Raw genomic sequence first — 27,261 nt, 5'->3', positions numbered from 1 at the left:
ATGTCATTTTTCTTTCTCTAGTTAAAGTGATTTTAGAATTAATACACTAGATATCCCACAAAATAAATATATGGAGGTAGCTGCTATAGAGTTAAAAATGACACTAAATAAATGTCCATTTGTAACGCTGCACACAAGTATGTATTGAATTTTCACTCTTCAAAGAGTCAAAATAAACTCTAGCTGAAGTACTTTACAAAGTGGTAAAAGTACTCTGGGGAGTGGACCTATGTGCACACTTAAAAAAGATGGTTCTTTAGTAAAAGCAATGGTTCTATTTAGAACCATGAGCTCTATATAGAACCAATTCATGCATAACTGGTTCTTTGAATGGTGAAATGTTTTTTTCAGATTGATAGTGAATGTGTTGTACATTGTCTTGAATATAGTCTGTGTTGTATATAGTTGTATGTAGTTCTATGGTCTATATAGAACTTTTTTGAAAATGGTTCTATATGGGGAAAAAAAGGTTCTTCTGCTGTTACAATGTCAGGTTTGTAACAATAGAAGAACCCTTTTAAGAAATGAAATAGTTCCACATAGAACTCATGGTTCTAAATAGAACCATTGCCTTTACCTAATAACCCTTAAAGAACCATCTTTTTTAAGTGTGTAGATGCATTTAAAGTGTTGAAGTTAACTCTAATAGATTTGTTTTGTGTTTGCTGATTTTGCTGTGGGATCTCCAAACTCGTAACTTTACAGGAGAAGGAACCAGCAGAAATAGTCTTAACCTTTAATTTAACATGAAAAAGTTTTATTCCAAGTGATTTTAAAGCATTTCTTTTGGTCCATTTATCATGCAAGTTTTACACAATGTATAGAGCAGCTGCCATGATCAAAGGCTATAGAAAAATAACAATTGACACAAATGGAGATACATCTTTTGTTTTTTTAGGCAGATACAATATTTATTTAGTAATACATAACTATTAGTAATTACATAAAACAAGCATACAAAACTAGGTTACAGCCAAAACAGTGCTGAGCTACTTAATTATGAAAGCGGGACACTTCCTTATGAAACATCCATTGGCATCAGGAAAAGTGAACCATTTTTACACCATAAACAGTAGGCTGCAATGTGTAAATCTGACATTTTATTTAAATGAACAGGCTGACAGTATCACGTTGATTTGTTTCTTAATCACATCAGACAAGAAATAGATTTAAAGCACCTCAGTTTCAGACAAACCGATGCATTATTTATTGTTAGCATTCAGAACCATACGATGCACCATCAGTCAGACCACACTACTTAATAAATAATGACATGTTTAGAAAATGATTTCGGAAATGTGTAACTCAAGAACAAGACAAGACAGAAGAACATATTACAAAAAGGTTTTATAATTCAAACTTTAAGAATTCAAGACATTTTTTTATCTAATTGATTTTCCAGGTAGGTGGTACTCCCATAGCAGGTTTAGTTGTGAGGTACAAACTCCAAAGTACTAGATATTATCTTTGGTTACTTGATGATAAGTTCCAAGACAGTCCACCTAAACTACACTGAAATACCCAAAAGGTTCTAAGTATTAACTGGGTAAGTATGTGGTATAAACTCCACAGTATTGTGTAATTATTTTGCTTAAAAAGGACCAGGTAGTGATGTGACATAAAACGATTATGTACAATAAATTACAAAGTGCCTTAGGTAATGTGTTAGAATCTATTGCCTCTAAACAACACTGGATCTGGGCTGTACAGGAAAGCAATGCTTCCTGCTATAGTTTTACTGAGTCCTTTCCAATAACTTCAGAAAACTATCTGTGTGTTGTCATTTTACATCATAACTTACCCACTGCTTGGAGGTGTTTTTACTTTCCTGCTTAAATGTGTGACCTTGTATTGAAATTTAGTGTACATTTATACTTACTACCTTGTTACTCCAAATATTTATACAGTATTTTACTATGTTCTTTATCAGTTTAGATAGCTGGAACCTGTTAAGAATTTCAGTGTAATTTTGAAGATTGTATCTCACATTCATCCAGTTAATAACATACTTCTATAACCTAAGAATAGCTGAACCAGTTTGCATTGAAGTCTCTGTAGTTCATGAATAATAAGCCTTAGTTTGTAATAATCCTGGGATTTCACGGGATTAAACTGTCTTGAAACATAACAACATAATTATCTAGTCCTTTGCCAAACTTACCTGGTTAATGCTGGTTAATACCGCCAATCAGTATAACAGTGACAGAAATATAAAATCACATTGTCATTGTTTAAAGAAATCCACTCAGTGTTACTACTATAATGTAACAGTAAATTACATATCACTATGTACCATCTAGTATGACTTCTGTAATTACTTTAGCACTATAAGTATTAGTAGTATTGGTATTATTTGGAGTAATTTCCAAAGCTTGGAAAAACTCTTCAATCGACATGACCCGCAAAAAATGTGTTACCATGACACTGAAATCATCCAGTATAAATAAGTCAATACGTACATCATATACAGATATGAGTTTCTCATAGACTTGTACAATGACAGTGACGCTAACAGAATTATAATTTACATATTTATGTAGCTCATGATCCACAGATCGTTCACAGTAGATGAATATTACAATATTATCAATATTACAGTTGTTCTAATCATACAGATACTGTAATTTTCTGAATCCGACACTGAAGGCAGCTCTTCAGCATACATGCTGTATTGTGCAAAAGTCAGAAACCACCCTTTCATTTATTTGATTTCTAGTCAAAACGGCCATTAAAGTCAAATTTGACAGAGAAAAAGCAGGAAACACATTTATACTAGATACTTCAACAAAAACCAAAATTTTTAAACACAGTCACTGACATTATACTGAAACAAACATTCACACAAGCAACTACTCAATTTTACCTTCACAGCCTTGCACATTTTTTTTCTCATTTGCATCTAAAATGGCTAAAGGAAATATTTCTGAGGAGATTAGATGGAAGATAATCCATGTGCATAAGGAAGAGGAAACTTGAAGAAAAATATGTGAAAAAATGTGAGCTTCCAAAACTAAGTTCAAAAACTGATTAAAAGATATAGAAAAAACAACCAGGCAAGACCTGTTATACCACCAAAACTGACACTGACAAACAGCACTTAAAGCTTTCATCTATGAGAGAGAGGAGAAAATCAGGCTCCACTCTTGCTTCAGATTTGAAAAAATCCACAGGTGTTTCTGTCCATCCTTCCACTGTGAGAAGGTAACTTGTGTCGCTGTTTAACGCTGTAACTGAGAAAAGGAAACTGACAAAAAGGAAGTAAATTTGCATTAGAACACCAAAACTGGACATCTGAGATGTGGAGTTAATTTCTTGGACTGATGAGATTATTTGGACCTCAAGAAGCAAAAAAATACAGCCAACTTTTAAGAATGAACCTTGAATGTGTGAAAAAATTGCCCTGCAGATTTCTTTGGAAAATGGAAGGCAAAATGATTGGAAGCTGTAATAAAGGCAGTGTGAACACAATAAATACTAAAACAAACTTATATTACATTTCATCGTTGAGAGGCCTGTGTAATTTTCTCTTAAATAGGTTTTTACTTTTTTCCTTGTGCTGAGTGTGGAAATTAAATCAACGAAGAGTGTTTTTGACTTTTGCACACTACTGTATATGTGTTTTGTGCATCTGCATCTCTTGAGATTCTTCTTTATCTTGCTTTCACTTTAGCCTAGTTAACAAAAGGAAAAAGCACCAAGTCAAGACCATTTAAGAGGTATTAACAGGTAATAACTATATCATTGCTGTCACAATAAAACATTGTATCTTCCAAAAATAAGAACTTTTTCAGAAAAGGAAAAATATTCTAAATAGAATATGTATTGAGGACATTTTCTGTTTTCTATTGGTGTATTCATCATGAAATGGCAGCTGATGTTTTTTAGATGGTGGGAAATAAAAATAGGTATTTGTGTGGTTGTTTACATACCCTCGTCTTTTTCTCGTCTTCTCACGTAGTGCGCTTCACTGCGGAGGCATAGATAGGCTCTTGGCTGATCTCAGAGGCAGAGTACGCTTCAAGTGCCCACTCAGCTCCCTGCATAGTCCAACAGCATCATGACATGCAATGTTTCTACATTCTCCCACATTCTACGTACAGTCGTCTAGTCTTTTTGTTTGTTTTTATGTTTGGTAAAAAGTAAACACACCTGATCTGTGTTCTGTGAATGTGGAGGTTCACTTATGTCTCTGATTCTCCCAGAATCCTGAAGGAAGGCATGTAGAGACAGTAAGTTTTTGCGCATTATAAACTGCTAAGACATTGTACAATACATGCAAAATATACTACTGAACTGTAGGGACAATAGAGTGTAATTGAAACTGTACCTGAGGATCGAGCAGCCTGTGTGGACGATTTTTCAGGGCGTCAAATAAAGCACGGAACCACCTCTCCATCTCCCAGCTGGACCGAGAGATTGCAGATAGGCAAGATAAGGACTTTAAAAGTCCTTGGTAGCATTTCATTTTAGTTGTCCATTATGATGACATTGTCAAGCCGTATCAAGCCAATAGCTGCCAGTTAACTGGATGATCATCTCTACTTCATTAAGCAGGTGAACTAGGTAACTAGATAACCATGGTGAATTCAACATTTTGCATGTCAAGCACATCATTTATTGATATGAAGACATCATCAAAAAGGATACAAGCTTGTATCGTAACAATAGCAGAACCCTTTTATGTATAGCATATTGTACCCTTTTCAAAATGGTTCTCTATAAAGCCATCTGTATCACATTCTCCTTCAAATTGTTCTTTGCAATTTTCACAATGCAAAGAACCATTTAATCATGCAAAAGGTTCTTTGAGTGTTTATGGTGCTATACAGAACCATTTTCTTTACTAAAGAATCCTTGAAAAACCATCTTTTTAAGAGTGTACAGAACTCTGGAATCAGGGATCAGTTGGGCGTTTTCTAGAGCTAGTGGATAATTTTCTAAAGTGTTGACAGAATCAACTGGTGATATACTGAAATATGTAATGTAGTGTTGATAAGAATCAGGAGAAGAAAGTTTTCATTCCATGTAGACCTAATGCTCAGATAAGGGTTGTGCAGAAGAATATGATGTATAACACTAATAAAAGTGTTCAGGAAAATTCTTAATTCACTCTAGTTATTGCTTGATGAAGTAATAATGGATAGCAAATTGGGTAAAATGGGTATTACAATGGCCACCTAAAATAAAGTGTTACCAATTTGACTTATGTCTGTAATGCAGCAGCTAAAGCTGCAACCATTAGGGACAACTGATGTCTATCAGAAGTTAGACAAGGGTTTTGTAGATTTTCATAACTTCTTTTTAGTTCAGTCTCTCCAAAAGACAGTAATTGTCTTTTACAGTAATTGTGATGAAGGTGTTGTCCTCCTGGAAAACAAACCCTGCAAATTTAGCTCTGTCCTTAATCTACACTCTTAAAAAAGATGGTGCCTCAAGGGTTCTTTAGTAAAGAAAATACTTTATATAGAACCTTTATAGAACCTATATACTCTATTTAGGACCATGGACACTGAAAGAACCCTCTCGATGGTTAAAGTGTTCTTTGCCTCATGAAAGCGTTCTTCACATTGATGGAAAATGTGCATGAATGTGCTGTAGATGGCTCTATATAGAACCATTTTGAAAAGGGTTCTATATAGCACTCACAAGGGTTCTTCTATTGTTACAAGCTTGACATCATAACAATAGAAGAACCCTTTTGGGTGCTATATAGAACCATTTTCAAAAAGATTCCATATAGAACCATTTACAGCACATTCTCCACCAATCTGCAGAACACTTTCATTTCTGCAGTTTTATGCAAAGAGCATTTTAATCATGCAGAGGGTTCTTGGTTCTATATAGAACCATTTTCATCTATCTTTTAAGAGTGTAATTCTTAAAAGAAGTTTAATTCTAAAGGACAAAAAAAGTTGTAAAATGGTCACTTAACAATGAATTAGGGCTGTTTTTGGCACATAAACCTTCACAAATATCATAAATGGACCTCTGGGTCAAAATAAGAATAAGGAAATATTTACAATATGGACACAAGATAATTTTTAGTTATATTAGCAACACACTTTATTTTCTTTTCACAGTCATTGGAGGTAAAGCTCAGTTTTAGTTTTTGGACTAAACTTTAAGTCATGGAATTAAGTAGCTCATAGGAAAAGGACTTTATAGAATTTAAAATACTGAGTATCACACCTGTTTTCTCCAATGAAAAAATAGTCCCTGTCCATCACTTTCATGAAAAGAACACAGGTCGCAGAGCATTTGAAGTTTTCATGGACCCATTTCCACATGGAGTGTGTCTCAGGATGCAGAAACATCAGCGAGACTCTAAAAGACAGCAATAATCAGAAAAATCAACTCGTGTGCTCAGTTCTCTATTTTCAGATGTGATTGGCTGCACTTACTGAGACAGATCTATGGCTCCCAGCAGTTCAGTCTTTGTCTTTTCTTCATTTTTAAAGTACTCGAGCTGGCATGAAGTTTTGTTCTTCTTCAGAACAAAAAACCTCCTCTTCCATGATTTCTGCAGAGTGAGCAGATCATGATGAAAAGAGAAGAATATAAAGCTAGACAAAAAATAGGACATTGTAATATGCTTTTTACAATATGCCTTTACCTGCGATTTGATTAGATTTGCAGGGGGAGACTTGTACAGATAGCCAGAACACAGCACTTTATCTTCTGTTCCATATGTGTAGAATGTGCAAAGCCCACCTACAGTGTTTTGATAATGAAGTTAATGCAAACTTAAAGTCCAGGCCATTTTTTCCCACTCTAAAGCCTTAAAATGTCTGTATCACTTTTCAAACTTACATGATGCCATTTGGTAAGTCGTGAACTGGGGGTCACTGTGTATTGCGTTTATGCAGATGGCTAGAAAACAGCATTAATAGCAGAGTTAGTTAGAGTGGAACTGAAGCCACAGTTCCACAATGTTGGTTTCCAGATGAATAAGTGTCTGACTATTGCTAGACAATTAAACAGAGCATCGGTGCTGGAATTTTTGGACATTAACTGGACAACAAATAACATGTGATTGCAAACGTAAAGAGCCAAAAAAACAATCCTAACGTTGCATCTTATATCTTCAAACATTTCATTAGCCATTAAAGGTCTCCAAAGGACAAAGCCACTGAGGTGTAAAAGCTCAATTACATCTATGCATATTTATAATCAACCACACGGGAGGGTTCATTCCACTCCTTCAGTTCTCTGTTTACATTACAGCTAATCATTACTGATATGGTGCCATGTGGTGCCGCAATACTACTGAAATCCTGCTCCTCTGCAAAAATACATACTCAAATTTAGCACGACAAAAATACCTTATACTATACCTGATGCAGATAGTTGTCACCATTGACAAAGTGCGCACTAGAGACGAAGCAGATGAGGAAGTAGAAAAATAAACTAAGATGTCAAAACCTGAGCTGTGATGTCAGAGGGTGGAGGAGGGTTGGCTGTTATTGGTTGACTGTGTCAGTGCGAGCATCTGACCACATGAAACACTATTATCAGATGGTAAGCTGATTGAGGAGCACACTTCAGCATTAACTGCATTCAACAATAAAACAGACTGAATAAATTGAGCAAAGTACAACAGTTTGCTCTCTGTTTTTTATGTTTATACTGTAGGTGAAAAAATAAACAGTTTTATAGCATCACTCATTTAAACAGACAACAATAAGTGACAAAGAGCATAGTTTATGAAAGCTACAGTGTAGCTTTCCACTTGGCCAAGACACATAATTTTACCAAACTGCACTTCCTTGCGTCTGTGATTGGCTAAATGCCAGTTCAGTGCGTTCCAGACAGGCCCTTCAAACAGATCTGTGCTTCAGACTACAAATAAAAATAGAAGGGGAAATATCACCAGTGATTTGATCAGATTTGCTGGGGGGAGACTTTTACAGGTAGACAGAACACAGCTTCTGTTCTCTTCTGTTCCATATGTGTAGCACAGGATCACCTACAGTGTTTTGACCATGATAAATGTAATGCAAATTTAAAGTCCAGGCCACATTTTTTCCTGCCCTAATGTTTATCTCTTTATCACATTTCAGACTTACGTGGTGCCATTTGGTGACTCATTTTACCAAACTTCACTTCCTTGTGTCTATGATTGGCTAGATGCCAGTTGAATGCATTCCAGACAGGCACTTCAAACAGATCTGTGGTTTAGAGAGGAGAGAAAAATGGTGGGGAAAATATCACCTGTAACCAAGCACCTGTTCAGCTTAGAACAAACAATAATATGTTTGCTTCTTTAGTTTTGCACTGGAGCTATGAGACTTGTGTACACATAATTGAAGCCTATCAGGTTGCTAAAGCTTAAAATATCAGAATACACCCATATGAGTTTATATCAATTAGAACTGTGCAGCATCATCACACAGTTGCCTAAAACCACACTGTGTTGTTGAGTCATCTGAATTAGACTTTCTAATTGTCACTACCTGGGTAAAAGTCACAGACCACTCTTCATGTATTTAATTTCCAAGCAGCACGACCATTAAGTACAAGTTATTTATCAGTGTCGGGGAAAAAAAATGCAAAAAACTAAACACAGAAAATTACACAACTAAGTATAACATCAGATTTCTCAGTATTTAGCATATTCACCCTTTAACTTAATACAGCTTCCATTATTTTGGGGAGACTTGCTTTCAGTTTTTCAAATAAATCTGTAGGGATATTTTTCCACGCCTCCAACATTCAGTCTTAGAAGTTAATTGCATTTTCTGTTTCTCATGATCCAAATAATCCCAAACACATTGAATGATGTTAAAGTCTGGACTCTGGGGTGGTCAGTCCATTGTTCCAAGAACACCAACAGCTTCTTTGTTTGATTTTCAAATTTTCTTCTTTTTATCTATTATCTCTTCTCAGTAAAGGCTTCTTGACAGCTACACATCCTTTCAGTACTTAGTGCTGAGTTGTTTTCTCACAGTGGAAGGATGGACAGAAAAACCTGTGGATTTTTTCAGATCTGAAGCAGGAGTTCAGATCTGAGCTTGATTGTCTGAGCTTTGATCTCTCAAAGATGAAAGCTTTAAGTGCTGTTTATCTGATGGTAACAGTTTCACTGGTCTACCAGACCTTGCAGGGTTGTTAAGAGTCCCATTTTCTTCTCTGTATTTTTTAAACATTTTACCGTGACCCTATCTGGATTAAGTGGTTAATGATGATGAATGAATGAATAAATGTTTTTTCACTTGTTTTCCTTTAACTTTGCCCTTCCTTATGCAAGTGGATTATTTTATATCTAGTCTCTTCAGAAACATCTCTTAAAGAATTGATAAGTTGCATTTGATGGCCGTTTTGACTGGTAATTAAATAAATGAAGGGGTCTCTGACTTTGCACATTACTGTATATTTGCCTAACCTTACATTCTCAGGGCTCTATGTTCCCAGGAAATGAAACTTTGTAATGCAAACTGGTTTTTGTGAACTTAGAGCATGGTGTTCATATATCTAGTCTATATGCATTATTATACATTATATTTGCTTTGTTATACATTATAGATCATATGTATAAATTATTTATACGTTATTAAGTGTGATGCATGCCCTACTTTTTGCTGTTGGTTTAATGAGGGCAAGTTGGTGAGGAGATGTTAGAAACAGTACTGAATTAGGTGGTAGATTTTCTCCTTGAAGTTGTGCTCAAGATAATGTGGGGCCATTTCAGATATTGTTTACTCAACAAAAACATCAGAATATTATAAGTATATTAGAGGTGTGAACATCTTATTTTTATGTTGTGGAAACATGATTGAGACAACATAGGGCCATGGTAAGACACAGTTGATTTGTTTTTAGAAAATTTTAATACAGGAACATAGAGTAGTGGAAAAACATGGGTATTTCCTAAGCATTTCAAAGAGTTAAAAAGGAAACCCTGGGAATATAGCTAGGACCCCCACAAAGCAGTAAAAGCAACCGTCTAGAAACCTAAATGTTGTCTGTGCTTTGTCATTTTTTTAGACAACCATATGTCACACAAACCACATAAAGAATTCTATTTGAGATTACTTGTGGTTTGAGCAATGTGTCTTAGCCTTAAAGCTCAATTCAATTTGATTTTGAATTTTCTAAATAAAATGTTTCGCCAAGCTACTTTAATGAACCCCTGCCCTAATTTCTAACCATTTTGTAAATGTCTACTGTCAGTCAAAGGGCCATAAACCTTCTACATCAGATGGGCAATCAGCCAGCCTGCTCTTTGTGTCTTTGCCAGTCCTGGTCAGAATGCTGGTCAGGCTGGCCTTCAACTCTGTCTCTTTGTGGAGCAGTAGAGAGACAGGCAGCAGCTGTAGGTGATTTGGCGATTCTCTATGCACTTGTTCATGCGCACACACCATTCCTACCATTTGTGTATGCCATTCACAAGCGACTTCAGGGTCAGGACACGGCCTATTTTGAGGGGGACTATGTATAAAAATGGCTGTGATTCCTATATGGTTTACCCAATATAGATGCAGATGCCCTTGAATTAAGGCTAACATTCTTTAGTATTTCATGTCATGTAATGGGAAACAAAGCTAAAACAACAAAAGTTTCACTGTTCAATCATTTACATGTATTTGCATTGTCATTAACCTCACTTGCCAAATCAATGATTGATGATCCCTGATTTAAACCGGCAAGCATTTGTTCCTGCATATTCCTACACATTTTCAAACAGCTTTTCTATGAGTGGTAGATATAAATAGAGTTTAGTTTGGCTGACGGCCTCTTGTTTGGGCACAGTTCAGTCAGCCTGCAGCAGCCCAGAACAGTTTCTTTTCCTTGAGGAGTTATGCCTTTAGATTTACAGACCACCATAGCAGAAGCTGAATACTTGCTGGGGCACAAAGACAATGGCCTTGTTGTGATGGACACCGCACATCCCAGCCCCCAGCCTTAGCATCCCAGCAATGAAATATAAAGGCTGGAGGCTCTCTGAGATGAGGAATCTTTTGCCAGTGGAGTGGAACAGTGGAAGGTTCAGGGCCCTCTTTGGTGGTATTAAAGATAGCTGAGGAGATACTGCAGGCATGAAGAATCAAGCTCAGGTAAAAAAAATCTCACTTAGCTATATTTCAGGTCAAAATTCTCATAGTGTCTTTAGGAGGAATTTGCAGTGAAACCCTCTTTTTCTTGTCCAATTTAACATAGGACACACCTGTAAAACAACAGGAGCACCTGAAAAGGCAAAAGGACATTCTTGCTTACCGAATGAAAAAACTGTCAGCGAAGCAAATAGACTTCAGCGTAAGTCATGACATTACTTGTAACCTTTGTGTTTCATGGAAACGGCTGGGTGAATAAGTATGCTACATGATTTGTATGGGGGCAAATAATTCTGCCCCATGATTTTTATGCTTCTAATATACCACTCCTCTCAGAAAAAGACAGAAGAACTGAAAGAAAAGATAAAGAAGAAATACGATGACATGAAACGAGTGCTGGACGAGGATCTGCGGATCACACTGTGCCAGTTAGACATGGAGGAGGACGCCATGGAACGAGCCATTGAGGAGAACATAGAGAGGTGCTACCACCTGACCCAGGATCTGGACCAGCAGCTGGCCGAGATATCTACTCAGCTGGAAGAGGACAAACAACACAGCTATGACAGGGTACTGCCAATGAAACTTTCTGAATATATTTCAAATACTCATTGGTTTCCTCTAGTGGCTCATCACTACTATCATTCTTAACTTTTTTATCTTTCTTTCTTTCTTTTGCCATGCAGATCTCAGAGACAGAAGGAAGGTATGTACACATTTTAAAAAATATGAAGCGCACTGTTGTTAATTTCTCTCTCATTGATGTTACTCAACAAATGCATGTAACTGAGTGAAACTGCAACCGAGTGAACTGAGTGAAGTCAGTCGTGTTGTTGCCATGAAATACAGTGACTTGTCAGCTTTACTTGAGATGTGTTTGTTTGGTCGATGCATTCTTCTTGAGTAAAACTCAGCATCTTTCCCCGTGGCTTCTGGCACCATCTGTTTGCATGCTGAACAAGTCTTTCCCCCTCATTACTTAACCTCTGTGAGTTGTTTTCTTTCCTCACTGGTGACCTGTCCCCCAAGTGGGACTTCCTTCCCTGGTTTATGCATCTCCTTTTTGGCTAGTCATTTTTTTTACTTTCAGTAGGTAAACCTAATCATATTAAGTTGTGTAATACATGGTTACTGAATGCATAAATATGATCAGTACACACACATTAACTAAGCCGCTTATCCTTGTGGGTCGCGGGGGGTGGGTGTGCTGGAGCCTATCCCAGCGGTCATTGGAAGGCAGGAAACACTCTGGACAGGTCACCAGTCCATCTCAGGGCAGACACACAGATATATACCATCACACACACATTCTCAGCCTAACTGCATGTCTTTGGACTGTGGGAGGAAACACACACAGACATGGGAAGAACATGCACACTCCACACACAAAGGACCGTGGTCACAAGGCCGGGGAATCAAACCCAGGCCCTCCTTGATGTGATCAGTACGATTAGTTAGCAATTCCTTTAGTTATTTTTGTGACTTACAAAGTAAATTTATACATGTTACTCAGTCAAGTATCTAAGAAACTAATTAACACAGATGGAACCACTTGACACACCATTTTTAAATTCATTATACGGTTAATGTTTTTGAGTGCGTGTTGAGTTGATAACTTAAACTGTATTAAATGGAAAACGTTAGAAAAACACAACATTTTATGTTTTACCACTTTATTTTTTAAAAAATATTTTCTCCTTGAAAATTTGATGCCTGCAACATGTTCCAAAAAACTGGGACAGGAGCATGTTTACCAGCATGTTATCTTACTTTTCCATTTAGTAGCACTTCATAATCATTTGGGGACCAAAGATGCAAACTATCCAGTTTTGAAAGCAGACCTTTTGCCATTCTTCTGTTAGTGAAGCTGCACAACCACACAGGGCCTTTGTTGTTGCATTTGGAGTGTAATAAGACACGGTTTTGGACTGCAGGCAGGCCAGTCTGGCACCTGCATTCTCTGATTATGCCGTAATGCTGTTGTAACACATACAGAATGTGGATTGATGTTCTCATGTTGAATTAAGCATGGATCTGGACGTGTCAGACCACAATACAGGTTTTCACTGCGCATCAGTCCATTTCAGGTGAGCTTGAGCCCAGAGAAATCAACAGTGTTTTTGGACAGTGTTGATATATGATTTCATCTGTGCATTTGTGAATGCAATGACAAACAGTGTTAATTGACAACAGTTTTTCAAAGTATTTTCATATATCCCAAGTATTTCATCACAGAAGCAAACCAATTTTTAGTGCTGTGCCATCTAAGGGGTTGAAAGTCATGGTGACACACAGAGATCCTTGCAATATAGTAATAATTTACTGGAATTTTATTTCTGGCAAAGTGGTGAGTCTCGAGTCATCCTTGCTCATAAAGTGCTAGGCCTTTCCAGGATGTTCCAATTATACTGCAGTATAATTGCCTTACCTGTTTAAGGTGTTTCATTTCACAATGTTCCTAGTCCATTGGCCCTGTCCCAACTGGAATGTGTTGCATGCATCAGTTTCAGTATGAGTTTATATTTACAAAAAACAATGAAGTTGAACTCACAAATAACAACAGTAATAACAATGCTGACAGGTTCTGTCTGATCCTTATATGAATGTGTTAATCCTGCAGACAGGATTAAGAGAACAAACTTTCCATATGTCTTTTTCTTCACTTTCTTTTCCCTGTGTCTGACAGGATAATGGAGACTCTGAAGATTACTGACCCAGAGCTGATCCAGATGGATGAGTTCAAGAATGAGCAGCTGCTCAGTTTGACCATCAATTTACTGCTGTTCATTCGCTCGCAGGTCCCTGTTACCAAGAAACTCTTCCAGAGCTGTGAGCCTCCTGTCCTGCCAATCATGCTTCATGAATATTAGCATGCTACACTAAATATATCTTTAGGGCAGTAATTGACCAATAAATATAAGAGCAAACATATCTTCCATATCTTTTTTAATGGGATTCAAGTCAGGCAATTAGCTAGGCCGGGCAAGCAAAATCACCTGCTTTTTTTAGAAACCACCCGAGTTATTTTGGCTGTACATGTTTGTACATGTTTCTCTTATGTCCTGGTATATTGCTTAATTTATGTTTCTGTTGATGATGTGTAATGCCCCAGTGCTGTTTGCAGAGAAGCAGCCCCAAAACATGATGCTCCCACCTCCGTACTTCACTGTGGGTATGGTGTTCTTCGAATCAAGCTTGTAACCTTTCTTTCTCCGAACATGACGAGCCAACCTGTTTCCAAAGAGTTCTATTTTTGTTTCATCTGAGCGGAGTACATTGTGTTAAGGAGTTCTGCTTTGTCTAAATGAAGAGACAAGGTTTTGCCTGGGGTCTAAAAGAGGAGTTTTTGGGGTATAGGGACAGAAATGATAGTGGTGCAATTCATTGTTTATCATTGTCAGTGTAACAATTGTTAGCATAAAAGTAAGCATAAACTAAGGTGCCAAAATAGATTTTTAGAGTGATTCTATACCAGTTAAAGGCTTTTCCTAGAACAATTTAGTGGCCTTAATTTTAAAAATGTCATAAAGTAATGATGGGCTGCTTTGGTGTCTTGTCTCTCCCTCTGTTAGATGCCCAAGAGGTGGTCCTGAACTCTGACTCTGCTCACCCAAAGCTCATCATTTCCCCTGCTGGAGATTCGGCTACATACACAGACACCTGGCAGGAAGTGCCAGAGAACCCCTTCCGCTTTGACACCACGCTGAACGTTATAAGCCGAGAGGGCTTCAAAGAGGGACGCAACTACTGGGAGGTGCAGGTCAGTGGTAAAACATACTGGGAGCTGGGCCTCACCTACCCCAGCATCCCCCGTAAGGGTCGTGAGGAGGACTGCTGGCTGGGCCGTGGGCCTGCATCCTGGTGTGTGGAATACTTCAACGGTGACTATACAGCCTGGCACAATGGGGTCCCCCATGAGCTAACCCACATAACTGGCAGGACCTTCCAACGCATCGGGGTCTTCTCCAGTTCTTATGGGGGTCTAGTGTGTTTCCTCGGGGCAGACACCATGACCCCACTCTACAGTTTTTGTGCAGGCATGTTCACAGATGCACTTCACCAGGCTGTCTGTCCTGGCCATGACAACCAGGGCACTAACTGGAAACCACTGCTGATCTGCGATGCCTCCAGATCTGCTCCTATTCTATGATGCAAAAAGCAGAGGGGGGGACGGGGAACTGCACGAATTTGGTACTGAACAGTCTAAACTGATAAATAGCTGCCTTTTAAAGTATGGCTCTTTGGAGGTATATGTGAATGATGTGCAAAATGTTGATAAAAGAATGACAGAACACACCAAGATGTATTTTTGTTTTAATACAACAAAATAAGTTTACAAAGGCATTCTTTCCATGTGAAGTCATTTAAACAAAATTCAGCCCCAAATTCCAAAAGGGGCCAAAGGTATGGCAGTAATCAAAATATTTTTACCATATTCATTTTTTTTAAATGAGGGCATATCTTCATACCCCCAAAATATCATATTTTTATTTTTCTAAATCATTTCATATATTCCTGAGGACAATTTTATTGAACACTGTAAAGCATTTAAAATGATTTACTTTAAAAAATAAGCTTTTTTCCCTTAAATTCCATTCCAATACAAGTGGAGCAAATACTCCCTTTGGTACAGTTTGGGCACTACACCACTATGAGGAAATCTTATATATATATATATATATATATATATATATATATATATATATATATATATATATATATATATATAAGAGAAAGCTGGGTTGACTGACAGGTTTATCTGTTCCACCAGCAGAACAGTGATCACTATACTGTTCCATCAGAATCTGATTAAATCACTGACAGTACTGTGTAATCCAGAAGAAAAGTGAATGAGCGACTAAGGAATACATAAAAAAAAAAAAACAAGAAGAAATAAAAGAAATAAAATCAACCGTTCCAAAGATGTCAAATGACCTAAGCCTTGCTACAACACTGCTGTATTCTTGCAGCAATAGGAAATCCAGCTGGCTGGGATAGTCGTGTGCTTAAATGGATAAACTTGTCACCAGTAATACAGTAGCTGCCTCTGTAGATTATGAACTAGATTCAAGACAGAACATCAGGTGAATATCAAATGACAACTTTCAAGCCATTAATGCGCTTTTAAAGGGCACCTCTGATACACCAATTAGATGGTTTCTTTGTTTAAATCAGATAAATTGGTGTTTAACTCACAACCACCACCTGAAGAAATGCAAGATAGACTGACAGTTATGAAAAACAATAGTTTCAAGATATTTAAATACTTTACCCTCAACTATGTCACTCCAAACTCATTCATGCCCTTTCATTGTCCAACTCTTTTGAACCCTGGACTGGCAAGACCACCTCAACCGAGCTAAAATCAAACAAATGGCCACTTGTGCTTTAGGTTTACAGCTTAGGGCACACTTTCCTAAACTTTGGCAGATAAAGCCAGTGTCTTTCACAATACTTATCAATCCTTCGTGACATAAACTGTGAAAGCTAAGATTTCTTGGCCAAAATTACAATCACAAAACTACCAACTGAATTCAAGCCAGAACAAGACATTGATAAATATTCATAGACTGCACCAGCCAAAGTTGGAAAGACGAGCAATAAAAAATAGTGATGTTTCACTGCCGACTTCATCATTTCCGACTTCGTATATTAAGATGCATTTTCAAGCCCTCCTTGTTTTGCTGGCAAGGTAGCTAATGAAGGAGGTACTTTCTCATGTAAACAACCCGTGTACAGACTCCATATACTTCAACCCTACTAATCTGAAAGTAGGGCAATAGGTTCTTGTTATCTGTGATAGGTGTAGATGTGGTGAGGTTCAGTCTCTCAAAAGCAGTAAGGATAGATGTTCACAAACTATTAAAACTACAGGTCTAGCCAATGCTGGCTTTTGACACCTGATTCACTGTATGTTGTTCCTCTTGTAATTTCTGCAACTCCTCCTAAATCCCATTAGTGCCTTTTGGCCATAGATACAATAGTCACATTATTCAAATTTGTTATATATAGCTGGTACTAAAAAGGGCCAAAGCTGAAATAGGAAAAAAACGATTTTTTAAAATATGAGCATCTACTCGCTCCAATTTCTCACAGAAAATGGCAGCAAACCTTTCAAGTTGGTAAAATAACATGGATATTTCACACTGCCAGTAGACAAAGAACAGTGACGTCAGTGTTCCATGGAATAACTCGAAGAGGCAACGTATCACTACCAACATGTGAACGTGGAGTGCCACTGAAGAAGCACTTTTTGAAAAATCTACTAAGTGCCCAGCGTAACACAGGAAATAAATTGCTTTCACACACAAACAACACCGGTTCCAGCTGGGTCTGGATCATCCCTGAATATTGAGACCGCTTGGTCACATCAGTCAGTCAGTCAGTAAGTCAGTCAGTCTATTGAGTTTTTACTGCCTGATATGTAATTTGTGCTGATATAACATAAATGTAAAAGCATAGGCAGCAAGTGGCATTTTCTTCTTACCAGTTGTGGTCAAAAGCAAGAAATGATAAAATAGGATGTGTGTACTGTGTACAAAGTCCTGAATGTACAAAAGCTGTGAAGATGGTCTGAGGTGGTCGTAAAGTCATTAGTTGAAGTAAAGCTCTTTGGTCAGCATGGAGACCACACAGGGGATTTGCTTCTTTTCACTGAAGCGTGGATCTTCAGACCAGGACTCAAAACAGGTTGCCACCATGTAATTAACCCGTGTGAGGATCTGCATTATTTCCAGCTGCTTGCCAAACTCATTGAGGACGTTACAAAGAGCCTGGACGAACCAAGAACCCCGGCCTGGATTCCTCCACGAGTAGTAACCTTAAAGAAAAAAACACTGTGTTAGAAACCACTTGATACACATATCTTATATGAAATGAATAAACCCTAACATCGCACCAGTGATATACTCAGAGACTCAGGGACTGGCTGTGTCCCCTTTAACTTAAAATCTGCCATAACAGTTCATATCCACATCGAGCATAGTAAAATTTGGACATGCATGTGTGTAAATGTAGAGTTAGCATGTGAAACTGCTTTCTGTGTGCTACTGTGTTTTCTATCACCATATAAAAGGAACACGATTGAGTGAGCGTGTGTACACATTCAGTGTCAGAAATAAACAACACAAAGTGACTGAAAAGCAAAGTATATTCCTATTTGCTTGCTGCAGATAGTAGTTTGTGACAGACTAAAAATCTAAACATTTTCAGCTTTGTTAGATAATTCTTAATATATCAAAATACATCAACAACAGCTTTGACAAATTGCATTATTAAGTGAAGAGTAAATTCAAATGCAAAAAGTAGATTTTTTTTTGTCTCTGTATTTTCATTATCATTCATCATCATTTAATTGTAGGCAATATCAAATTGGTACCTTTGGGCTCTGCCCAGCGCCATAACGGAGATGAGGAGAGAAAATCACAAATTACCTGGTACAGTGGAGTAAGCAAACAAGAAATCTGCCTCTACTGGGATCTTGTGCCTAGGATTTGCATCTGTTTCTATGGTGTCATTGGGTGGTCCTGAGTCAGTCTGTATGCCATCATCAAATTCTGAACCTCGACAAGCCTGTGAGAATAACACATTAATATCCTCCACAAGTGGACAAGAAAGAATTTGCTAGGTAAGTGAATATACTATGTAAACATTTATACAATCCACAAATATGGAGTGGACAAGAATTAATTAATCAATTAACTAGGTAAGTAAATGTACTTATAAAATCAGTGAACAACATTTTATGCTGGTACTCCTCTCTCCCCCCCTCTCTTCTAGCTGTTTAGCTCCTCTTACCTGGATGAAGAAGAGCTTGGGCTTGCCCACAAGGCTCTTGCACATGTCTCCTCTGAAGAGTGAGGTCATGCTCTTGATGGGCATAGCCCCATCTGTTCCATAGATCATACCCTCCTCTCCATGGCTTAGTAAGATGCAGGCAAAGCACGAGCTGTCACTGTGATCTTCCTCCGAGACTGACAAAAACAACACAAAATAAGGACAAAGAACAAATTTAATAATTTCTTAATTTTGTGCTTCACAATCAACATCTTGATTTTATATGTAATCCTTCTGCAAAGCACACAAATATTGGGGTCTAAATTACATAATTATGTTTTAATAACATACACATTCCAATTTTGTGTTTAAAAGTTGGTAACAAAAAACTCTTCTATTCTCTTGATGCTAATTCTGAGTTTTCTATCAAGACAAAAAAGAACCAACCAAGCAAAAAAGAGCATGATGTAATCTTAGAGTACTGTGATGAAACAACCTGTACTCTTCTCTCAGTGCTAAAACTGTGATAAAGCATTACTGTTTGCAGATTTTTTTTTGTTCTGAAATTAAATATATTAAAAATTAAATAGTATAAACAGCATAGTTTCCTATTTGAGTCTGTTTCACTCACCCTCTTTCAACAACCGTTCCATTTTCGCACAGGTTTGGTCATTATAGATGAAAACTTCAAAACCTAGGTTCTTAAAGCACTTGAAGAGCTCTCCTGCATCCCGGTCCGTGCCATTGCGTACATTCATCCCTTAAATGTACATATGGAAAAAGGTATTACTATCATCTTAATTTGCTAAGACACTCTCGGTTCTTGACTTGGCGCATCTCATTTGCAAAAAATATTCTTTAATGAACCATCCATTCTGTGGCATCACCTCAATGTCTCTACAGTTATCAGTTATGCCTTTTTCATTTAAAGGTCTAGTCTGCTTACCCATTTTAATGATGCTGGTGAATAACGGTGAATTTATTAAAACTGAATAACAAACATGTTGACACAAGATAAAAGGAACTTCAGTTTAAAGAAGGCCTACCTGTCTTTTCATCAAAGTTCTTGTTGTTGATGATGATGCACTTGCCCACTCGCCGGTGGCTCATCTTATACTGGAATGCTGGTGAAACAATCCTATAATGGCCTTCAGAAGAATGGTCCTTTTCCCGCAACTTGCCATCCTTATTCTTCTTACTAGGAATCAGAACAACAGGACAACCTCTTTTTTCTATACTCTATGAAAGTCTATTAACGTATTAAGATTTAAAAAAGAGCACAGCTGATATGTGGTTGCTAAAATATTCACCTGACCTTGAAACACCATCATGACAGAAATTACGCATTACAACTAAGTAAAGTGTTACAAAAAAAGCCTTAATATTAGCACAAACCAAAATTTCGGGGGAAAAATGGGGAAACAAGCCAAAGTCAGCAGCACTTAGCTCAATAAAAAATATTCTGAAATCGTTCTTTGACAGCACAAGATACATTCCCATCACATAATTAAGGAACAACCAACACAATTAGTGGAACTAGAGAACTAAATAAACATCAAACAAAGCAAAAAATAACATACGAGTATGAATACGAAAGCAATGTCATAGCTGTTTATCGAGTTGTGTCCAGTGGTCTTTTCCCACATCAAAGATTAAAGTCTAACTATTCAAACATTATGGTAGTGTAATAACCTTAAATACATTTTCAAAAAAGAGTATTTTTCACATGCCTGAGGGAAAATTCTCACAGACTTCTCATATCTCCATTGCCGTATTTTCAAAGGATCCATCCAGATTGGTAGGCCACAACGGCCATTGGACACAATATGTGCAAGTATTCCAGAAGAACCTAGTCAACACGTTACCCAACGGACAACAATGGGCTCCTACTCTCTCTCTCTCTTGCACACACACAACACACACACATGTGGCCCCATACACTAGGACGAATCAGTGCTTCATAGAAATCCCATGTGATCTGGAGCTGCAGCTTGCCAAAGTCACCCACCCCTCCAAAAGCCCCCAGCATGACTAGCTGGTCCTCGGCTGGGATAAGGGCTGTCCTACCTGGGTTCTTCATTTAGTGCTACGCCACTCTGCATTGAAACGTGTTGCTCCTCTCTTTGGCTCTGCTTGTTTTGTCCAAACTTCACCTCTTTGGGTAGATTTTTTTTCCTTGGCGTGTGGTGAGGTGTGCGCTAGGATCCTGACATGCTCTATACTCTATAAAGAGTGGAGTGATGGCTGTGCTGGCCAGGGGCGGTGCACCCTACCTGAGTCAGCAGCCACGCCACCCCCCAGAGCTTTCTAAAGGCCTATTCAACTGCACTGCTGAGGCCATTCAGGACACCACTGACCCTCTGCTGACTGCCACACAGTCCTGCTCGGACCTACAGGCTAGCTCATCCATGTAGAGCCATATTAGTTAATACTAAAAAGTATACCTATCCACAGTAAGTCTAACAGAGATTTCCTTCAAGGTGTGCCAGTGTTCATGAACTTGGGATAAGTTTTCCCTTTTCATGAACAGAATTCTAAGGATGAGCTGGAATAGATTTTACTGTTTTCTTGATCAAACTCAGTGATGAAGCTTTATCAATATAGAAGCCAGAAGTTTAATTATGAAGGGTTTGAAACATCTGCGCTTCACTCAAGTGTCACAGTCCACAAAGCATGGCAAATCCATTCCTCAATCCTAGAACCTGCCAGTTTGCATTGCTTTAAATCTAATTACTAAATAAAAAGCCATAGGATGTAATAGGCCCCAGAATTTAAGGGATTAAAAAAACTTGTACTTGTCTTGTTAGCATGTCCTTTTTAAGTATTGTAAGGTTAGCAATTCTACTATGCAGGATATGCTGACCTGTGATAATTACAATCACTCTGTTGCCACCTGGTGTACAAAACAGACCCACATTGCTGTAACCATTCCTGTAACTGTTTTGACTTACTATCTGTCTTGTTCTCACTGTTCTTTATGCACCTTATGATGACTGACCTTCCAAAAAGAAGAAATCTTGCTTTACGATCAGGTTTTGCATCTGTTGCATCTTCTTCCCCACTGTCCTTCTCAGACACTTTAGTTTTAACTGAAACTTCAGGCAATTTTTTTTCATCGTCCCGGGATGTACTGTGGTAAGGAATACAAAGATTAGAATTCTAGTGACATGGAAATGATTTTTTACTCAAACGTCTAGACAATAAAGGCTGAAATGGTGTAAAGTCTTCATAATCTGTCTATCACCACATAATTGTCTCTAAAAGCTACCTAACAGAGGGCTATGTAAAATGTTTACAGATACACTGCCTGATGCCTGAGACATTGTTTTATGATAATTCTGAGATAAGATTTTGGCCTAATACTGATTTTTAAAAAAGAAAACATTTATTTAATTTTTTTTTTCAGATTTACCACTATTTTAACATAATCAGCAATACATGTAAAAACTCAGAAGGCATATGATCCAATCACCACTTCTGTAAATAAATCTGAGACACTAATTTTCTTATTTTACATCAAATCATTCTTTATTTTCATGTCAATGAATTAGGTATTCAGAAATTTAGAAAAATGGATAGAATTGCCCTTTTCCCCTGAAGGAATGTTCCATGTAATAAGCCAGCCAGAAGATTTTAGGGGTTAAGAGTGAAAATTCCCTCAAAATAATTTCTATCATTTAATTAAAATACTAATTTTAGTATCTTATTTCTAAATATGGATCATGTTTGGTAACTTTACATATATATAAATGTATGCGTGTGTGTACAATCACCAAACTTGTTTTATATATATATATATATATATATATATATATATATATAACCGTGTGGAGAAAATGGGCCTCTGAACTCATTACACACCTGTTGCCCTTCTTCTGCATAAGAGTGCTGCATAAGAGCGGTGCTTCACATAAATAACATTTCATTATCTGGTCTTTCTATACCCCACACTAAAACGGACAATCATAAAAAGTAATGAATTCTAAGTATAAAAAAGAAGTTATACAAAAAGAACATGCTCTCCTTCACCCCGCAAATTGATGAGGGATGGTCTGACTTACTTTCCAGAGAGAGGAAATCTTCCTTTACGATCAGGTTTTGCATCTTTCGTGTCCCCTTCCCCACCCTCCTCATACACTTCAAGTTTAGCAGGCAATGTCTCTTCCTCCATCCTGAAGTTACTGCAGTAAAGAACACACAGACTGTTAATGCTGGTCACATAAAAAATACAATTCCACTCAAAAGCTTAGGGCTGAATAAAGGCTGAAATTGGGGGTTGTTGTTTGTTGTTCAAATATATGCTGAAATCCAAACACATTATCCCAGTTTTCTTTTTACTAATTGCATATATATATATATATATATATATATATATATATATATATATATATATATATATATAAAACGCATGTATGGTCTGGAACAAAAAAGAAGTAAATTGTGTATTATTTTGTAATTCTGTAATACATGTTCTTTTCTGAGCATGCAGCGTTAAGAAATAATGAAAAAGCAGTTGTTATTGTGGTTCATGTTATGCAAAATGCCTGTTTTGATAATAACAATAAAAAATTGAAAATCGGTAAAATGGGATAAAATATACCTTAATGGCTGTCAGTATACTTTGGGGGGGGTGCGCCCAAGTATTCCCATGCAACAGTGTTAATGGAGTGCCTGGAATAGCAGAGCACCTAAATGTGTCTGTGTAACTGTTCCTGTTGAGAAATATTACTGTAAAGGTAAATGGACAAACATTAATTACAGTGTATACTCCGTTTATACCGGTCCTCTAATGCTTATTTCTGGATAACACTGTAGTAGACTAGGGGGGTCCAGATCTGTTCATAGAGGGCTGGACTCCTGCATGGTCTGCCCTTCTAAAAAGCTCTATAGCAATACTAATTTAGTTTAATGAAAATCCTACAGTGAATTAAGACAATTAGGTTACTTCCTTACTATAGGACGCTACACAAGTGTTATAGATTACAATGCAGTACTATGTGGAAATGAATTATTATTATTATTATTATTATTATTATTATTGTTTTGTTGTCATTGTTATTATTATTAAGTAATAGTAGTAGTAGTAGTATATAGTGCCATGTTATAACCAATGTTATAATTTCTTATAGTAATATTACAGATTTAGATAAGTTTTTCCCTACTACACCAGGTCATGATGAGCTTAACCAGTCAGAGCAAAGAAATCGTCAAAAAGTGCTGGAAACTCTATAGTTGACAAACATTGTACACGTTCGCTTGTGATGACTCTACAAGAACCTCGGCTCTTTTTATTTTTCTGTGGTACAAAAACAGAACTAAAACTCTCTGACCATCTTCAAAGTAATGTAGACTACGGCGTCTGTGGGGCGGTTAACCATTTCCTTCTTTCATTTCAGCCTTAACTGTCTATTCATGACAAGTTTACTGTCCAGCCTGGTAAACGAGACCTCATAATGTCACAACTGAATTTTGTATTCGTTAAATAGCATCGTCTCGATTTGAGACCGCAAATACTGAACGAGAGCTGATAATAAATTGCGTTAAGACATAACGTTATTGAACGTTGACAGGAAATGTTTGTAGGTTAGCTCGCTATGTTAGCTCAATCTTCGAGCCTTGCTAACAATACAACAGTGAAGTAACAGCTGGCTAACAACCGCCAAGACACTGAGCAGGAATGAGGGCTACGCCTCACTAAACGCTAGCAAAGAAAAATAACTTAGAATAACAAATAACTCTACCTCTCTGCCAGAAAGTGCTCCGTGAAGTCCAGCTATTTGCTGCCTACGTTAATTCTGGACACTGAAATGTTAACCCAGCACCGTGTGAGGAGAAAGAAAGTGAAAGAAGTCGAAACGAAGGATGAGTAAAACTTTCTTGTTACGTAGCTGCCAACGGTCATGTACGGTACTAACATTACTGAACTCCACCATGACTTAGCTTAACATTTAAAGAGACAGGGGACGTCTTAAGAGCTCTAGAGAAGACCACACAGAGAAATGACCTGATATTGACCAAAACACGTCATAATTTTAGTCTTCATGAATTTCTACACTTACACATCACTTGCAAAATCTAGAATAGCATTATAAGATTTCTCCAGTTCTGTATTACTACTTAGCACTTCTATATTAATCTATATTTTCCTGCAGGACCGTCTTATAGTAATATATAATATAATAATTGTGCGAATTTACTGTATATTCTGATAAGAATCCTGTAGAAATTCCTGTTGTATATCTGTAGGTCTTTTTTAGTGATTTCACGTTAAGTCAGTAAGGTCATAGTGACAGACTACAATGTTTTTAATAGAACCAGTGCGTAACTCCCTCAAGGAGACAGGGATAGTCATAGCAGAGGCTCAGTTTCACCCATTTATTTTCAGCCTGGTAATTTTAATCAGAGTATTACAAATATGAAGACTATTAAACTGCATCATGTGCCATAGTACAAACCTATTCATTAATGAAAATGACTGTATACAGTGGGGAAGCATACTATGTCCACTTTTTCAAAATGAATGCATTATTAAAGAGCATAGGTAAGTGGTATTCACCTACATGCACTGAAAAAAATATATACTTCCCTGAGTAATTTTAAATTATAATACATTTACTTCCACTCAATTATATTTGTGAAGAAAAATCTACCATTTACGTAGTTTTTAGTCATTAACGTTTAGTGAACAGTAACAGCACCAGTACTACTTTTTGCGATTGGTCACACCTCTTACTTATTTTAGACAAAGAGTATATCAAAAAGAGAAGATTAGCTCCAAGTAAACGTCAGTTCCTATGCTGAGATGTACTAGGATGTTCCACTTCAATTCTAGAAGTTACTCAGTACTTGTTTTTGTTCCCCAAATTTCTTTATAATTAAATCACTGAGATGTAAATAAAGCAATTCAAAGTAGTTTAATGTGAAATGTGCCATTCTAGAGAAATGTACCTGGTCAGAATTGTTCACAGTAGTGGTGGTAGGAACCAGAGGTCTGAGCAATTCATTGACTCTAAAATCTTTCTCACAGGTAGACGATACACAAAATGGCTATGAATACATTGCCTAATACCTAAGGCATTGTTTGTGATATATTTAGGAAAAGAAAATACTCACACACACACACACACACACACACACACACACGTTTATCTTGCTATACATATGAGGATGTCCATAGGTTTCTATTGATTTTTGTGTTACTGTAGCTAAATAATACTACACCTAAACCTAGTCCTAAACTTAACCTCAGTATACAAAAGGCATTTTTTTTGCTCTTTTAGTTTTCAAATAAAAAAGTAATTGTGGTGAAAACAACACATGCTCAAGTGAGGACCAGCAACTCACTTGAGCAAAACATTCATATAGTCCTATCATGGTGAGGACATGGAGTCCTCACAAGTATAGCAATACAAGAACACACACACACACACACACACACAAACACACACACATTTTCTAAGCCACTTATCCTTCTGGGTCGCGGGGGGGAGCAGGAGCCTATCCCAGCGGTCACTGGGCAGAAGGCAGGAAGCACCCTGGACAGGTCACCAGTGCAGGGTGAAAAGAAAACCATTTTTAAAAAGATTTTAAAAAAATACATTCAAGGTGGAATGGTACTCGTGTGATGTTGTAAAGCAAAATAATGCCCAAAGAAGACTTATTTGCTTGTCTAATTTTGTTAGAGTTATCACTGTTTTAATGTAATCAATATAATAAACTCAGAAAACTGTAGTTTTACTTATTGTTTTGGATAGTATATAAAATGGCTATATTTGTGCTGTAGACTTTACAACTCCTGCTTCCTATAACCATCTTATAGAAAAAATCTGAGTCTCCGAGTTTCTCTACAATGAACTGTTCCACTTCAGACCACTCCAAATGACTTTACAATGACTGAATTATGTAGAACTTCTGAAAAATTGCTGGAATTCCCTTTTAGGTTTTTTCTTACTTGCTTTATTATTCCAGTAAAGTAACAATACTTTCATTTGAAAAGAGGTTTACCTCTGATACTACCTTTGGTAGTCACCCACTAGTCACCCAGCCCTTACAAAATGTCACAAGACAGAAGCCCATTAAGGCTATTCGGGCATGTTATGATATCACGTAAGCCAGCCAATATTTTGGACACCATGAAAACTACGACTATGACAAAGCATGGTAAAAGAAAGCACAGAGGTAATGTATGTATTACACAAACAACCTGTAAGCACTGTGTGATTTCATTCCCCTATTTTTGTGCACATCTAGGAGATGTAAAGACCACAGTGACTAAGCTGCCCAAATGAACAACAACAAATTCAGTATTCAATTACATAAACCCAGAAGCATCTCTTTTTTCCCCTCTCAACTAACAGACAGCTGGCCAACCATTCAGCTGACAGTAGCTAAAGAGGGGTGGGACCTTGCATCCAGGTCATGTAATGGAGAGAGC

General features: G+C 37.3%; 3 protein-coding genes across 5 annotated transcripts; 1 reads left to right on the top strand and 2 right to left on the bottom strand.

Annotated features, from left to right (window-relative positions):
* Positions 1-908: 908 nt before the first annotated feature.
* LOC118808847 (pleckstrin homology domain-containing family S member 1-like) lies at positions 909-7,472 on the bottom strand. The gene is made up of 9 exons (XM_036571725.1): positions 7,335-7,472; positions 6,811-6,870; positions 6,614-6,711; positions 6,402-6,520; positions 6,190-6,324; positions 4,328-4,403; positions 4,150-4,206; positions 3,930-4,037; positions 909-3,671 (listed from the first exon to the last, which is right to left on the bottom strand). Exons 2-8 carry the CDS (start codon positions 6,818-6,820, stop codon positions 3,951-3,953), a joined length of 582 nt encoding a protein of 193 aa, XP_036427618.1. The 5' UTR covers positions 6,821-6,870; positions 7,335-7,472; the 3' UTR covers positions 909-3,671; positions 3,930-3,950.
* Positions 7,473-10,756: 3,284 nt separating this feature from the next.
* si:ch211-28p3.4 (probable E3 ubiquitin-protein ligase TRIML1) lies at positions 10,757-15,201 on the top strand. Its single transcript, XM_036572703.1, has 6 exons — positions 10,757-11,054; positions 11,158-11,253; positions 11,388-11,621; positions 11,738-11,757; positions 13,738-13,880; positions 14,624-15,201. Exons 1-6 carry the CDS (start codon positions 11,037-11,039, stop codon positions 15,199-15,201), a joined length of 1,089 nt encoding a protein of 362 aa, XP_036428596.1. The 5' UTR covers positions 10,757-11,036.
* A 575-nt stretch (positions 15,202-15,776) lies between these two features.
* On the bottom strand, positions 15,777-24,800 carry casp7 (caspase 7, apoptosis-related cysteine peptidase). 3 transcript variants are annotated; one of them, XM_036572702.1, is made up of 9 exons: positions 24,569-24,799; positions 23,428-23,555; positions 22,889-23,008; positions 21,826-21,957; positions 19,874-20,025; positions 19,459-19,587; positions 18,849-19,024; positions 18,485-18,623; positions 15,777-17,871 (listed from the first exon to the last, which is right to left on the bottom strand). In XM_036572702.1, the coding sequence occupies exons 3-9, from the start codon at positions 22,996-22,998 to the stop codon at positions 17,645-17,647; spliced, it is 1,065 nt and encodes a 354-aa protein (XP_036428595.1). In that variant the 5' UTR covers positions 22,999-23,008; positions 23,428-23,555; positions 24,569-24,799; the 3' UTR covers positions 15,777-17,644. The 3 variants fall into 3 exon arrangements, with proteins under 3 accessions (XP_036428595.1, XP_036428592.1, XP_036428593.1); XM_036572699.1 differs by having other exon boundaries at positions 17,645-17,871; positions 23,428-23,539; positions 24,569-24,800; XM_036572700.1 differs by lacking the exon at positions 23,428-23,555 and having other exon boundaries at positions 17,645-17,871; positions 24,569-24,800.
* Positions 24,801-27,261: the final 2,461 nt, after the last annotated feature.

This window comes from Colossoma macropomum, unplaced genomic scaffold (genome assembly GCF_904425465.1).
Source record: "Colossoma macropomum unplaced genomic scaffold, Colossoma_macropomum, whole genome shotgun sequence".
In the NCBI taxonomy this organism is placed as follows: domain Eukaryota; kingdom Metazoa; phylum Chordata; class Actinopteri; order Characiformes; family Serrasalmidae; genus Colossoma; species Colossoma macropomum.
The sequence above is the reverse complement of the archived record's forward strand: the minus strand, read 5'-3'. Positions and strand labels throughout refer to the sequence as shown.

Excerpts from the sequence above, each read along its gene's own strand:
- LOC118808847 (XM_036571725.1), bottom strand. Across the intron at positions 4,207-4,327 it reads ACAGGCTGCTCGATCCTCAG|GATTCTGGGAGAATCAGAGA; the intron begins GTACAGTTTCAA and ends GCCTTCCTTCAG. Across the intron at positions 4,038-4,149 it reads ATTCACAGAACACAGATCAG|GGAGCTGAGTGGGCACTTGA; the intron begins GTGTGTTTACTT and ends TGGACTATGCAG.
- si:ch211-28p3.4 (XM_036572703.1), top strand. Across the intron at positions 11,622-11,737 it reads AACAACACAGCTATGACAGG|ATCTCAGAGACAGAAGGAAG; the intron begins GTACTGCCAATG and ends TTTGCCATGCAG. Across the intron at positions 11,758-13,737 it reads ATCTCAGAGACAGAAGGAAG|GATAATGGAGACTCTGAAGA; the intron begins GTATGTACACAT and ends TGTGTCTGACAG.
- casp7 (XM_036572699.1), bottom strand. The coding sequence starts at position 22,998 with ATGGAGGAAGAGACATTGCCTGCTAAACTTGAAGTGTATGAGGAGGGT. Across the intron at positions 20,026-21,825 it reads AGATTTCTTCTTTTTGGAAG|TAAGAAGAATAAGGATGGCA; the intron begins GTCAGTCATCAT and ends TCTGATTCCTAG. Across the intron at positions 18,624-18,848 it reads CCAAGCTCTTCTTCATCCAG|GCTTGTCGAGGTTCAGAATT; the intron begins GTAAGAGGAGCT and ends TTATTCTCACAG.